At 39.3% G+C, this 15,741-nt stretch overlaps 1 protein-coding gene across 8 annotated transcripts in view; it reads left to right on the top strand.

Moving 5' to 3' along the window:
- GSAP (gamma-secretase activating protein) overlaps window positions 1-15,741 on the top strand; it is a 77,826-nt gene that overhangs the window by 35,859 nt on the left and 26,226 nt on the right. For 7 of the 8 annotated variants that reach the window (XR_009352806.1, XR_009352805.1, XR_009352809.1 and 4 more), the window contains exons 13-18: window positions 6,085-6,162; window positions 7,871-7,948; window positions 11,915-12,007; window positions 12,144-12,361; window positions 14,209-14,278; window positions 14,854-14,936. Coding sequence is in view for 4 of the 8 variants with exons in the window: in XM_059170923.1 (XP_059026906.1) it covers window positions 6,085-6,162; window positions 7,871-7,948; window positions 11,915-12,007; window positions 12,144-12,361; window positions 14,209-14,278; window positions 14,854-14,936 (620 nt within the window). In the remaining 4 variants the exon portion in view is untranslated. The remainder of the gene's footprint in view (window positions 1-6,084; window positions 6,163-7,870; window positions 7,949-11,914; window positions 12,008-12,143; window positions 12,362-14,208; window positions 14,279-14,853; window positions 14,937-15,741) is intronic. The other variant, XM_059170922.1, reaches the window with a different exon arrangement.

Here is a 15,741-nt window from a genome sequence, read left to right as displayed (position 1 = left end):
TATTTATATGCATATGTGTTATATATGTATGTATGTATACAAATGAATAAATGTGTGCATGTGTATAATTTTTAAAGTCAGGATGCCATCAAGACTCATGTATTATTTCTGGTTATTATGTCTTTGTCATCTGTTTTAATGTAGATCACCTCCCTCCCCCTATGTTCTACCCGCTTTGTTTTTCTTTCACAACATTGATATTTTGTTACATTTGTGAAATGTCCTACATTCTGGATTTGTCTCTTTGTTTCCTTGTGGAAGTATTTAACTCCTTCCTCTATCCTCCACATTGTCTGAAAATAGGTAGACTGAAAGGCACCATTACGCATAGGTTAAAATTTTTTCACAAGAATACTTTGTGGGGGATATTGTGAAATTTACTTACACCAGATCAGGAGGCACATAATGTCAGGATGTCCTACTATTTGTGGTGCCAAGTTTGGTCATTCAGTTACATGGTAACCACAGTCGCTCTCCCTTAAAAAGGTCCATTTTGATCCTTGCATAAGTGATCTGTGAAGTATTTGGCATGGCGGGAGTGCCCCATTCCCCAACAACTTCTCATCATTCCTTGATGCTGCTTCATGTAAATGTTTTCAGCAGGCAGTGATATGATTAGATATGTATTTTTGAAAGGTCACTGGCTGCCGTGTGAAGAATGGATTGGAGGAGGCAAGAGGAAAAGTAGGCAATGAGCAGTTAGGCTGAGTTTGTAGTCCTACGTTTGGGTGGAGGACAGTTGAACTAGGATGAGGGGCACATCTAGGATGAGATGTGTTTGGAGATAGAACTGAGAAGACTGGCTGTCAGCTGGAAAGGAATGGTTCTCAGGTTTCTGGCATAAGCAAGTGGGTGAAAAGAGGGCCATTTTCTGACATGTAGTGCTTTGGGTGGGGCCTTGAAAGAGAGACGGTGAGGGTTGTTTTGGACATGTCAACCTAGAGATCTGGGACTCGGAAGAGAGGTCGTCAGGGCGGGGCATGAACAAATGTGGCAGTTTTTTAAGACTGTAGTGGGCATTGGAAGCCTTGGGAGGATTTAGGATCAAAAGGGAAGAAGCTAAGGAATAAGATTTGAGAAGCAAATACGTAAAGGTGAGGTTGAATATCCAAAGAAGAAAAGAAGAGTGTCTGGAGAGAAGGGGAAAACCAAGCGCTTTGCTGTAGCAGCCAAAGGCAGAGGGAGTTTGACCAAGGGGAAGGTGGCTAAGCGTTAGTAGGTAGTGAAAGCCGGAGTTCCTGGGTCTGGGAGCACAGAGGTTAACGTGAGCACTTTGTTTGGGTGCCTGAGGTGGAATTTTGGTGGTCCTGGGTCAAATGTCATGTGGGAGGTAAAAAAAAAATCACAACGGTGTAGACATGAGAGAGGCAGCAGCTGGAAGGGGAAGAAAGATGTAGGGAATATTATTTTTGAAGATGGTAGAGACTCCAGTATGTTTGAAGGCTCATGAGGCCAGAGAGAAGACGACAGTACATGGCAGACAGGAAGAACGGGTCCAGTGCATTTGCTGAGCCGGTGGGAGGTAATGGGGTCCAGAATTCACGTGGGGGGACGAGGGTTGGTTCTTCTTTAGGACTTCACTTTAAATCTGCTGACTACAAACAATCATTTTAGGCTTTCCTTCTTTGAAGCTGTAATTCCTTTTCATTTTATTCCCATAGGAATTTCTCACGAACAGTAGCAGCTATAACTTATAAACGGGTGATCTGTGACATCAGATGTTAGGTTTATCGGCAGGAGCGGTGGGAGAATCTGTTCTCCCCTTTCTCAGCGATGGCTAGGAAAGTCGAACAGGAGCCTTGCTCTTCACAGTCAGCTCTCAAATAGAAATAAGCCTGTTCCAAATGGGATGCTTCTCGATTTAGGATGCAGCTAGCCTGAGAAGCAACCTTTGGGTTTTTAATTGATAAGCCACCAGCTCATGTATTTTCCAAATGGCTTTGTAAGATGATTTTTTTTTCACCTTTGTGGTAAAACAAAGAAAAACCTACTTTGGTGAAGTAGGAATGGAGAAGGCAGCAAAGAGTCTCATCCCCACACGGCTCCCTGAACACTAGACAGCCTCCTTTCCCGCGGGCATGGAGACCAGAGAACAGCGTTCATGAAATGAGTACTGGCCAACTCAGGGTCTTAAACAGACGCAATGTTGTGTCCGTGATGATGCCGTCACGGTGTTTGATGTTCATTTGTCCCATGTTGGTTGTTGGGAGCTACTTTGCCCTTTCAGCGTTACTTGTTACCTTCTTGAAAGCATCTTTGTCCTGAATTTTTCTGCCCTAAGTCACGAAATTCCCTACCTTCCAAGTATGGAGAGGTTAAATGGATAAGGGGTTTCTGATGATAGGCGATGGTGGACAAAAGGGCTGCTTCTGTATAAAGATTGAGCTCATGCAGATTCTTTTTTTTTTTTTTTTTTTGAAGATTTTATTTGGCAGAGAGAGAGATCACAAGTATGTAGAGAGGCAGGCAGAGAGAGGGGGAAGCAGGCTCCCTGCTGAGCAGAAAACCCGATGCGGGGCTTGATTCCAGGACCCTGAGATCATGACCTGAGCCTAAGGCAGAGGCTTAACCCACTGAGCCACCCAGGCACCCCAATCTCATGTAGATTTTTAAAAATAATTCTTAGCAGGAGGGTAAGTCAGAGATTCCCTAAAGCAGTGAAGGGAAGAAAATATTCTTCTTTTTTTTTTTTTAAGATTTTATTTATTTATTTGAGAAAGAGTGAGAGATAGCACAAGCATGCAGAGGGGTGGAAGTAGAAGCAGAGTCCCCACTAAGCAGGGAGCCTGATGCAGGATTTGATCCCAGGACCCTGGGATCATGACCTGAGCCAAAGGCAAATGCTTAACTGTCTGAGCTACCCAGGTGCCCAAGGAAAGAAAATATTCTTATTCCTGTCCCATTTAATAGTCAACTGTGCAGCTACAATTAAGCCAGTGGCTGTCCTTCTTTCTTGGGCACCATCTACTGGGAGGTGGTCAGGGGTGAAAAGTGTACATTCTCTTTCCTGTTCATATAATCGCAAGAGTTACCCTCCACAAGTTCCCAGAATTAGTCCTGTGTTTTAGCATTTTATAGAGCCTTTTACAATGAGATAATTTCCCTTGGAAAACTTTGTCTGTAATAGCTTTCATTGTCCAAATAGTTTCCCAAAGCCTAGCCAACTTTAAGATTTTTTCTTCATCATTGATGAATATTTATTAAACATCTCTTTTTGGATACACCATTAAGAGCATGTTTTGTTTTTTCAAACTGTGACTTCCCTCAACTTGTAAATAGCTGCTAAATCATTATGGAAGAAGAATAATCACAGCTAACCTTTATAGCCAGATATAACTTCTTCCCACAGCTTTATACATACTATCTCATTTAGTTCTTATGTTGGAACTATATGAAGTAGGTTCTATATTTTCTTTATTTACAGCTGAGGAAACTGAGATTTAAAGAATTTAATTATGTTGCCCCAGCTACATTTTATTTATTTTTTAAGCTTATTTACTTATTTAAGTAATCTCTACACCCAACATGGGGCTTGAACCCATGACCCTGAAATCAGGAGTCACACACTCCACCAACTGAACAAGCCAGGTACGCTGGCTTAGACACATTTTAAAATATTGATGCCTGGGGTGCCTGGGTGGCTCGGTCAGTTGAGCATCTGACTCCTGATTTCAGCTCAGGTCATGATGTCAGGGTCGTGAGATAGAATCCAGTTTCAGGCTCTGCGCAGGGCATGGAGCCTAGTTGGACTTCCCTCTCCTTCTGCTCCTCCCAGAGTGCCCTCTCCCCCTTAAAAAAATAAAGCAAAAAACTGATGCCTGGCCTGGGTCTTACCTTCACAGATTCTGGTTCAGTTGATCTAATGGGAAGCTTGAAAATCTGTGAGTTCCAGGTGAGTTTAATGTACTCTCAAGGTTGAGAACCAGTGCTCCATTGCTGGGTTGTCCAGTATGGTAACCACTAGCTACAGGCGGCCCTTCACATTAATTAAAGTTAAACAGAAGTTTCTCAGTCACAGTAGCTACATTCTAAGTGCTCAGTAGTCACCTGTGGCTGGTGGCTACCAATTTGGACAGCACAGATATAACACATTCCCATTATCAAGGAAAACACTGTGGATAGGAGAAGCTTTGTAGAATCTGTGCACATCCCATGTCACCTTGCTGTGTCTTTATTTTTTTCCCTACTTTGGGCTTGGGAAAGGGAATTAAACCACAACCTCATTTGGAAATATTTGCTTATGAGACCTAAAGATGGCTCTTGGTATGTGTAATTGGATACATTTATTCTACACCGCACTTTAACTTTCTTCAAAACAAGAAGACTGATGCCCTCTAGTCTCTAAAGTTTGGAGCGTGGAGGAATTTGCTAGAATAGGGGATATAATCTTCTTTATATTGTTGACATTTCATGTTCATGCCTCAGGATAGATTCCTACAAGAAGAATTTGGGTCGACAGGTATGAATATATTTAAGTCTCTGCAAAACTTTATTTCAGAGAGGTTGTATCAGTTCCCTCCTCTGTTATTCGAAAATGTTCTTCTTAATCTTCCCTTGACAGAATTGATTACCATTTTAAAAACTGTGCTAATATGGAAGGGAAAATACGGTGCCTTTAAAATTTTTCATTTTGGTATTACCAGAGCAGCTAAAGTTTTAACTATGTTTGCTAAATATTCTTTCTCCTTGTAATCATAAAACATAAAAGAACAGGATAAAGCAGTAGTTTTTCGCTGGTAGTATGTTTATGAAAGTAGTCAAAGTGGTACATGGAACTTTTTAAACTTATAATTACTATTTTTGTTTATGTTTTAGTATAGTGTTACTTTGATTCTTAGTGAGTCTGCTGTAATTTTAAAGAGAAGTTATTATTGTGTACTCAGTAACCATAACAGTAATTTTACATCTAACAGAATTGTTACTATTTGTACCTGATAAAATTTTTCTTTTTTGGTTATTTTGCAACTAAGATATGGGAATAAAATGTACTTCTAACAATATGATGTGGTTTTAAATGTTATTAAAAATGGTCACAAATGATAAACATTGTAACAGAACATTCATTAATGTCCCTAAATAGCCTTCTTAGAGAAAATTGGCTTTTTTTTTTCCCTTTCACCACCATGATTCTTTGATAAAGGACCTTGTGAAGTATAACAGAGGAAATGTTGCTATTCACTGAAGTAGAGTAATGATTGAATTTACACAGCTACTTAATTTTAGCACTGGGACTAGAACCCAGCTTTCTAGACTCTGGTCAATTTCCTTTCCAGCCTGGAAATCTCCCACTTCAGGTAATAACATAAATGTTAGCACTGGAAGTATCAGTTTCAGCATAATGCCCTCCATGGTAGGTCTTTGATGAGCACATCTAGTCTATGTGTCTGGTAACAGCTGCTAGAGATGATGGATATATCCCACCCATGTTCTAGAGCGTGTGAAGGCTGAGAGTATTCTGGAGCCCTGGGCTAAGAGAAGGTGGTCAGAGCTCATCTGGAAAGATAGCTGTGCCAGGAGTTCTCTCCTTTGCGCTTGGGCCAAGGCTCTCAGTGACCCAAATATGGGTGGGTATGGGCCAACACGTACTTGCTCCTACTGCCTCAGTTTGCCTTCCAATTCCAGATGGGAAAAAAAAAAAAAAAAAGACTGGGAAGTGTCTGTAAAGAGGAGATGCATTTTGGTAAGCTGGGATCTACATTAGTAATAGCCGGAAGGCAAGCTAAATAGGAGAGCGGGGCAATAGAAGTATATGAGAACAATCTCCTTTGTAACCTTCTCTAGACTCCCATGATTTCATATACAGGAGTAGATCTCTATTCATTTCCTTCAGTAGCTCACCACAGTACATTACATTACTTATTACAAAATTTTTAAATTACATTACATGCACAGTGTGTGCTGAGTAATTGTTGAACTGAAATTTCTCAGCAGCTTGTTAATAAACCGTTTCTAGAATTTGGGAAAAATCTATGAGGTAGATTGAGTCAGAACATCTAAAGGAAGAGAAGAAAGGTTAAGTGGCTTAGAAAACTTTTTGTCTCTGATTCTTTTCAGCCCCACTAAATAATACCTTCTTCCTTCTAGGGACTTTGTGTGTATGTTACAGTCCGAAGTTTGACTCTTGGGGAAAAATCACGTATACAGTGTTTTACTTTCATAAAGGTACATGTTATTTATTCTTAATTTTTTATTTTTATGTAATCACTTTTTCCAAATAGTAGCAAGTTAGATAAATTTTAAAGTCTTACTCCCTTGTAATAAATTTTATCAGTACATTCTATACCTATATAATACATGTTTCCTGAAGAAATTCACTAATGATGAATACAGTTCACCCTTGAACCACATGGATTTGAGTTGCGTGGATCCACTTACATTCAGGATTTTTTTTTGAAAAAAATACAGTATAGTACTGTGAATGTACTTTCTCTTCCTTATGATTTTTCTTAATAACATTTTCTCTCTTTTTTCTTTTTCTTTCTTTTTTTTTTTTTTTACTGTGAGAATACAGTATACAATACATATAACATAAAATATCTGTTAATGGACTGTTTATGTTATCAGAAAGGCTTCTGGTTAGCAGTAGGCTATTAGTAGTTAACTTTCAACTCCCCCAAAACTTATACATGGATTTTTGACTGCTCAGGGGTTGGCACCCCTAACCTCCATGTCGTTCAAGGGTCAGTTGTATTGACTTAGCTAATGTTCTTGTATTTTTTTCCTGACCTATATATTTTTCTAGGCTTATAGGTAGACCAATCCTTATGGACATATTTGTCCAAAGTATGTTTATTTGCTTTTTTATTTCTAGTTGGAAAACATCAATTTATTTAACCTATAAGGTTACGGAGAGCTCTAGTTAAAAGCATCCATCATCTCAGATCTCAACAGGTCTTAGACCTAAGATACCTTTATTTTGATTCACAGTTCTGCGGCCCAGCAAACTAGTTTGTCAGCAGTCAGTCTCAGGGGAGGAGTAAATGCCCAAGCTTTTCTAGTTCTAGTTCTAGTTCTCTAGTTGGCCAGTGTACCCTTTAAAAGTTTTAGTCTGAACAATGGTAAGGCACATTTATTTTGCTTGTTTAGTCCCTTAAAATTAGAATTTATATAGTACATACAGTGGGTGAAATTATATTTAAAAAATTTTTAATTATAAAACAAACAAACAAAACTATGCCAGACCACACCAGAGTTTATTCTACAGGAATGCCTAACATTACTTTCAGAAGTTAGAAATGTGGGTAAGAAAAGTTTAATACCTCAATAATGAAGAAACTAAAAGCAACTTCAGTAGACAGGCTTTAATAGCATAAGTTGGATTTTTTCTTTTGTGGGAAGTTTTCATACATTTTTCTAATAATTAATATAATGCTTAAAATCATAAATAAAACTTCTCTGAAAGTTTTATTAAGGGTTACTGATTCTGATGAAGAGTTAGAACAGTGGAACATGAAGCCCAATACCCTGAGTTTAGTTGATAGTCTACTAAGTGACTGAGAGAAGTCTCAGGGGGTCTTGATGATGGCAAGAATGTGCAGTAAACTGTGGGGGACAGTGAGCCACCTGGTCTCCTCCACCTTTTGAATCCTGTGATAGATTCCTTCAGATCCTTCTGTCCCAGCACAACCCACCTTATAAGGTCTAATATTATACGATAAGCCCAGAACGACTACTGGATCCTGATTGCACTGTGATCTACCTTCTGTGTGGTTTTGGGGGAGTGGTGGAGAACCATGAAATTTAGAAGTTAGACCCTTGCTTTTTCACAGCTCCTAAATGTGGAGTATTACATAGAGTAATAGCCTTGGGTGGAATTCTGGTTCTTTGTTTCTTACCATTCTTTCCTTGGCTTCCTGTTCTCTCTCCACAGGGCACAGCAAGACCTTCACTGCTGCTCTAGGGAGTGTAGACTCACATGTGACTAAGGGCCTTACTTTTCTCAACCTTGGTGAGTGAGAGAGAGAGGCGTCTCTGCTCTGACCCTCCTTTCTAGTACATGTGATACAACCTTTTATATCTCATTTTCTTATCTGTGCACTCCATTTTCTCCCGCCCCTTTAGGATTTGGATTGGGATGATAGCCACTGACCTTTCAGAGGCCTAGGAGGGGAAGGGTTTCTCTGGAAACCTTGGCACCCCTAACTTCTCTGTTGTTCAAGGGTCAACTGGATTAAATTAGTTAATATTCTCATATTTTTTCCTGATCTGTATCTTTTTCTAGGCCAATCCTAATGGACATATTTGTGTCCCCCATTCACATTAGCCTTTGGGGAGGGGATGCATCTCCCTCTTTAAAGAATCTAGGCTGTGAGTTTTCCTATGTGTTTTAGTAGTAATCCAAAAAAAGCCATTTGTTAGTATAAAAATGATGATGGCCACCTAGGTGGCTCAGTCAGTTAGGCGTCTACCTTTGGCTCAGGTCATGATCTCAGGGTCCTGGGATGGAGCCCTGTGTCCCTCTCCCTGACCTCTCCCACCCCCCGGCTCATGCTCACTCACTCTCTCAAATAAATAAATAAATCTTAAAAAAAAACAAAAACAAAAACAGGGCGCCTGAGTGGCTCAGTGGATTAAGCCGCTGCCTTCGGCTCCGGTCATGATCTCAGGGTCCTGGGATCGAGTCCTGCATTGGGCTCTCTGCTCAGCGGGGAGCCTGCTTCCCTCTATCTCCCTCTCTGCCTGCCTCTCCATCTGCTTGTGATTTCTCTCTGTCAAATAAATAAATAAAATCTTTAAAAATATATATATTTAAAAAAAATTAGAAAAAAAAAATAATGACAGTGAATGAGATGTTCCCTAAAAGCCTATGAGAAAAAATACATCATGTTGTCCCTTGATTCTAGAGAGGACAAAGATCTTTGAGAAATTGTCCATTCCCTGCTGTTAATTGCTAAGAGCTTCCAAGTCCTATAGAGGACTAACAAATCAGTTTAAATATGTTGATTTTCATTGAGTAAATATGGTAAGGGAACTTGAGTGTTAGGTTTGAACATATTAATGGAGTCTATCATGAAGAAAATCAAGAAAGGGTTTAGTGTACCAACCTACCAAAAGCTGCTTTTCCATGTCAGTTGGGATGAGGGGTACAAACAGGTTAGCAGAAGACTAACTAACAGAACTATTACTTGCCTACCTATGGGACACGGCACAATATTCAAAAAAGAAAAGCTTCAGGTTTACAGCACATGATTCTTTAATATGTTCTCCTATTCCTGTTTCCCAGTCTTTCTGCTATCATGACAAAAAGCTTAGGAAGGTATAATGTGAGGGAGCTGGGCGAAATGAGAACAAAAATGACAAAGTTGATTAAAAAGAAGATTTTTCTTTTGAACAATACTGTAGATGAGGTGAGATAGTGCATGTGGAGTGGGCCAGTACGTAGTAAATGTTAACATGAGCTTTGAACCTGTGGGAAATTGCCTTAGAGAGGCCCGAGTCTACTGCTTCCTGTGGTAAGAGAGATAAATATAAGGTTTCCTGGGTCTGAGACTTGATTCTTATCAGAGAATGCTGCATCAACATCCCATTTCAAGAGTGATGTAGGAAACTTTCCACTAAAAAAAAACTTAGCATTTTATCAGGTCAAAGGTAGCCTTCTTTTTCCCCTCCCTAAGAACGACTCTAAAAAAGGGCAGGCATGATTTAATCTATGGTCTTCAGACTGTGGAGCCGGCAGAAATCCTAGAGTTTTGTAAAAATAGGCTCTTACATAAGTTGTCTTTCCCTCTTATACACATTTAGTCTTCTTGGCACAGAATTATACCCAAGCTTAGAACTACTCCAGAGGTAATTTTTATGACAACAGTATTGCTTTTGAGTGATGCCTTTTTTTCCTATTAATTACATATAACAGTTCTGAATTGTCACCCTATTAAAGGGACTTATTTTGAATATTTTAATTAAAATATTAAAGAATAGAGTTTTAATGTTGATAAGATATTAAAGAATAAAGTTTTCCATGAACCCAGACACCTCTATGTAAGAAGGATACATTTATAAATAAAAAGCGATTTTTATTTATATTTTAAAATATTTATTTATATTTTAAAAATGAGTATGTTATTTCCATTATCTTGATCCTTACAACAATTCTGCTAGGTGATGTTATCCTCATTTTCCAGATAATGAAACTCAGCTCAGAAAGGCTGAGGTCTGTGCCCAGTCTCCTTTTAGTGTCTCTTATCAGGGACACTGTGTTCTTTTCTTATTGCTGCCCTAACAAATGATCACAAATTTAGGGCTTAAAACAACATGAATGCTGTCTTTTGGTTCTGGAGGTCAGAATTCGGAAATGAGTTTTGAGGGGCTAAAGTCAAGGTGTGGGTAGAAATGGTTCCTTCTGGAGATTCTGGGGAGGAATTAATCCTCGGACAACCCCAGCATCTCGAGGCTGGCATCTCAAGGCTGGCATCTTGAGGCTGGCATTTCTTGGCTTGCTACCCCATCACTCCCATCTCTCTTTCATCCTCGAGTGATCTTTTCCTCTGTAGTGCAGTCTCCTTCTGCCTCTCTCCTGTAAACATATTTATGGTTACCTTGGGTCCACTTGGATACTCCAGGATACCCACTTGGATACTCCAGGATACCCTCTGATCTCATCTGCAAGGTCCTTCCATCTCTTCAGGTGACACAGGCTCTGGGATTAGCACGTGAACATCTTAGGGGGTCATCCTTTGACCTACTGTGGGCCCTGTTGGCATTTTCGTTGAGACAGTACTTCTTGTGTGAGAGTGTCCTGCACATTGACGGATTTAAGGACCTTCACCAAATGGCAGGAGGACTCCCCCTTCCACTCCAGTGATTGTGACAACTCCAAACAACCCTCATTGCCTTCCAAATGCCTCCTCTCACAGGGATGTAGTTTCCCCCTGGTTAAACCAGTTAACTGGTTAAATGCTAGGCTAGGAATTAATTTAGGTCGTTTGATGCCTAACCCTTTCCTACCGTACTCTACTATATCATTATTTGTGTGTTTCTACTTAATGTTGCCATAACAAGAATATTATTGCAACCATTTGTGCTACTCTCATTAACATCACTTGATCCCCAGTGACCGAGAGGACACTTACTTAAGTCAACAGCTTCGAGTTTTACATCCTCTTTCCTTTCCCCTGAATGCCTTCTATGCAAATAATTAACATGTATTTCTTTGCTTCTTAGGAAAAAAGAATCCAGCTGCCTCGCTTACAATCTAAATATGTCATCTGTAGGACATTCACTGCTCTCGTGTGAAAAATTATTGGCAAGGGCTACTTCCACCTTCCCATTCTCCAGAAACCTATTTTTACACCTTGTCTCAATCTGTGTACCAGTGTTCTTCGTACAAAATTATCGAACGCAGGGACTGTGAAGGTGTGACTTCTCGGCAGCTCGCTGTGCAAGGAAATGTATCAGTACTTCACCAAGTGTTAGAATGCCTGCAGAGATTGTTTTGATGAACATCAATTTAAGGGTTCTCTAAACAAAATGACGATGACGATAGTGATGATGACGATGAGTTGGCAAACCTAGGAAACAAAATTTTAGAGGGTCTCCCAGCCGGCAGAAATGAGGAGGGAGATTCCCATCATAAGCTATTCCCAGACCATCAGATAAAGGAATAATTTATATTGCTTGGTATTTTTTTTTTAGAGGTCATTTAGGTTCAAATAAAGCCACAATTCACTTAGACTCAAAATCACAGATAGCAGTTAAGATAACCGTTTGCCAACTGTATGAAGACAACTAGCCACAGATAGGAACAAGCGAGATCTGGCAGGAAGATGAAATGTGCTGACATCAAACAGTTCACACTGATCAAAACTTTTGTGTTTTAAGAGGTTCAAAGACCAATAGGGATACTGTCAAGTTCTGGGCTTTATCTTCGTGCAACTCTTGCCACATGCAGATCATTTTTTATCTTTCTCTTCTACAGACTATTACGTGGCTGTTTACTTACCTGGTCATTTCTTTCATTTACTTAACATTCAACATCCGGACCTGATCTGCCACAGTTTATTTCTGACAGGTATGGCTGTGGTTTTCCCCTCATGGATGTGGTCTGTTTGGGTTTCTCTTGACAATGTTTATGTTTGGGTGAGAAGGGTTTCTTTTATTTGCTGATGTCTTTATTTTATTTTATTTTCTTTTTTTTTTCTGGCCAGGAAACAATGAAGTGGTTGACATGCTACCTCATAGCCCTTTACAGTCACTCTCAGGGTCCCTGGTACTGGATTTGTGTTCTGGAAAGCTCTATAGGGCAGTCCTGAACCAATCCTATTTATTACAGTTCCTATGGAACACTCAGCTAGACTGTGAGAAGATGGCCGTGTTGCACTGTGTCCTCTCCTGTGGCCGAGACCCCCAGTTCCTGGAAGCCAAGGTGGTTATGTAGCTTCAAGTTAAAAATATTGGCAAATAGACAACGCCAGCCATCTATGTTTGTGGTTGAAATGAACAGATGCCATTTTCATTTGGTAATAATTAGTTGACATTTATGGTCTCCATTCTGACTTGAACATATTCTCTTCTCATGCTTCTTTTTATGGACCCCGACCAGACCTCAGACTGTGAGCATGTCTGTTGACTTCTCTCTTTTCAATACTGTGCCTACACGTTAGCTGTATCAGTAACATTCCAAGAAAGTGCTCCATAAATAGGAAATAGCTTCTCAAATACCTACTTTTTCTCCTGGTCTCTATTTGGTGTATAGCATTAAAAGAAATAAAATCTGGTGTCATATGTTTATTACATTTTAATAAAGATTATTTATATTTCACAATTGAATTTATGAAGCACTTTTACACATTTTGTCATTTAATTTTACAGTTGTCCTGTTAAGTTGGAGATAGCTCTCTGTTAGACTTGATTGGGACCAATGGGTGGTTGGGTGATTGAAGAAAAGATACTTTATCTTATTTTAACCTAAAACAACAAACAAAAAGTGCATTTATTCGCCTATCTTTCAATGTAGTTTAAGACCCTTTCTTTGTATATTAGCTGGTTGGAGTTCAAAATCATTTTTCTTACATAAAACCACTAGTAATGTGCTTTCTCTGACTTTTCTTCTTCCTTTTGTTCCTTAACCTTACTGTCTTCTTTTCTTTAACCCAAGGAGAACCATATTTTAAATATCTTCTCAAAAACAATCTGTATCTATTGGGCAATTTTTTCTAATCCTTTACAGTTGTCTCACACTTAGGTTTTTTATTAAGTGAGTGTTTTAGGTATACCTTTGAGTCTTTCCAAAGTGTTCAACTTTTATTGACCAAACAACACTCTTTTTGAGTTCATATTTCATTCATCTATGGTAATATTTTATAAAATTACCTAATTGTGAAGGGAAGTATAACCAGCATGAATAGGTTTAGAAATGAAAACAACGGTTTCTTGGGATGCCTGGGTGGCTCAGTTGGTTAAGCATGTGCCTATGGCTCAGGTCACAATCCCAGGGTTCTGGGATCAAGTCCCACATGGGGCTCCTTGCTCAGCAGGGAGACTGCGTCTCCTTCTGCTGCTGCTCTCCCTGCTTGTGGGCGTGCTCTCTCTCTCTCTTTCTCACACACACACACACACATACACACTCTCTCTCTCTCTCTCACAAATACACAAAGCTTAAAAAACAAACAACCACTTACTTATTGGTAGGAGCAGACATGTGAGAGTGCTCTGTGGCTAGGCAAGCCTCATGGTATACTTCAGTTCGAAGGCTGGGAACAAGGAGTTTCAGTCCGCCAGGATGGTTGTGGACACTGAGAGAGGTGTCCTTACAACCTGTGCTTGGGAGCACCGTAGTGATGCTCACCAAGGTTAAGTGGTGTGCTGATGTTCACACGGAGGCCGAGCTAGATTCAAACCCAGATCTGCTGCCTTCGAGCTCTGAGGTGTGATTTGGTTTAGTTTTCTCTTCTATCCCCCAGCTCTTCACACTGGTACTTTGCTGTAACATGACCCACTCTAGCAAAAGCAGACATGGGGTCAAAGAAGGCTTATTTGGATTTCAGCCAGGGATATTTATTTTTAAAATATATGTAAAATAGACCTGATTTATAAGATTCCTTAAACCACAGTCTTGCATTACAAGCCTTGAAGGGAAGTGAGTGTATTCTTTGACAGTTTCAAAATAGATACAGTGTTTTAAAAAGAGTCACATACATTTTGTAATTCGTCAGTGGTGGGGGCAGGGTGCAGATATACATAACAACAGAATTGTCTTCTTATTTTTTAAAGCTTATTCAGTGGATTTCTGAGAACGTCTCTGCCTGCCATTCATTTGACCTCATTCAGGAATTTATAATTGGTAGGTCTTGCTGATGGTGCATATTAAGTTAAATCCTTGACCCTTTTGCTGGAGGGAAAGCAACAAATTGATAATGTCTCAATCTGTCAAAATGTTGGTTAGAAGCACCTTTTTTTTTTTTTTTTTTTTTACTCTGTTTCAGTCAGCAGCTGATTAAATTTCATTCTCTCGTGGTCTTGTGAGAAGCTACGACATTTCAGAGACTGATAAGATATGATAGGATCTTGATTCTCTAAACTTACTAGTGATTTTTTCCTCCCAGTAAGATGTCAAAACTTTCTTAGTTCAGTTTTGTGTCGGCCATTTCTGTGTAAAGTAGTATAATATCATTTGGGGGTGGATAGAAGTGCCAAATAATTTTTTTAAAAATTATTCTCATAGTAAAGAACAGAACCTGAACGTTTTATAAAGGTAGACCCTAATGGTTAGCCTTTTGAAGATAAGGATAAGGCAGTAAAAACTTTTTGGGGACTTGCTTGCTTTGGTGAATTAACAGTGTTTACTGCCTTATTCTTCTTATTGAACCATGTCTTTCTTTCTTTTCTTTTTTTTACTTCTTTCAAAAATCTACTCAGCTTCTTCGTATTGGAGCATATATCCAGAGACAAGTAACATGGATAAACTTTTGCCATATTCCTCAGTGTTTGCTTGGGATACAGTAAGTAACAATTTGTATTCTTTGTGTGATTAAAATTAAAACTGACCCAGTTGTGGGTCAGTTGTAGGACCTCCCTGTCACAGTACATGGCTGTGATTTCATTTGTCTATTTTTGACTGATAAGGATTTGAGTTGGAGTCTCCTGGCATGAATCCTTGCTGTTAGCCAAAGGTAGTGACATAAAGCAGGAGAATTAAAGGAGAAGGTACAGGATATGTGTTACTCTTCCTACTACTAAGCAGAATGAATGCTCTATCATCTTCGAATGGTGTTTTACATTTTTTTTTAGCAACTAGAGTAGACTAAAATATTTCTCAGGTTTTTATAAACGCGAATGATTGGGTCATTGCTATTATTGTAAGCTGTTCTGTTTCCTAAGGAGATTTAACCCTTTCCCCAGACTCATAAGGAAAATTTGTAATAACTGTAAAGACTCAAGATCAGCAAAATTTAGTGATCTTAAGCAAATTCACTCCCTTTGACCTTTTCTTCCCCTTGGCCCTTCTTCCCAGTTTTTCAATTAGGAAGTGCTGAGCAAAAATTTTGTTTGTTTTCTCTAGAACATGGTGCAGTAAACTGAGATTTGTTGGCTCAAAAAGCAAAATCCCTGAAAAAGGTTTCAGGCTTTCCCTGGAAAAGATTTCTTCTTGCATACTTAGGTGTTAGAACAACATGCTTAGTTCCAAGGCAGAGGTTCGTATCAAAAAGGCATTTAGAAAAATAAATGGAATTTAGGTAACACAGACATAGGAAAAGAAGTACTGGGATGAATCGTGACACTTGCCCGTTTTGTATTTAGACTATC

The sequence above is a fragment of the Mustela lutreola genome, chromosome 4, assembly GCF_030435805.1.
Source record: "Mustela lutreola isolate mMusLut2 chromosome 4, mMusLut2.pri, whole genome shotgun sequence".
NCBI lineage: Eukaryota > Metazoa > Chordata > Mammalia > Carnivora > Mustelidae > Mustela > Mustela lutreola.
Note: the sequence above shows the minus strand (reverse complement) of the source record. Positions and strands in the feature narration are given on the sequence as shown.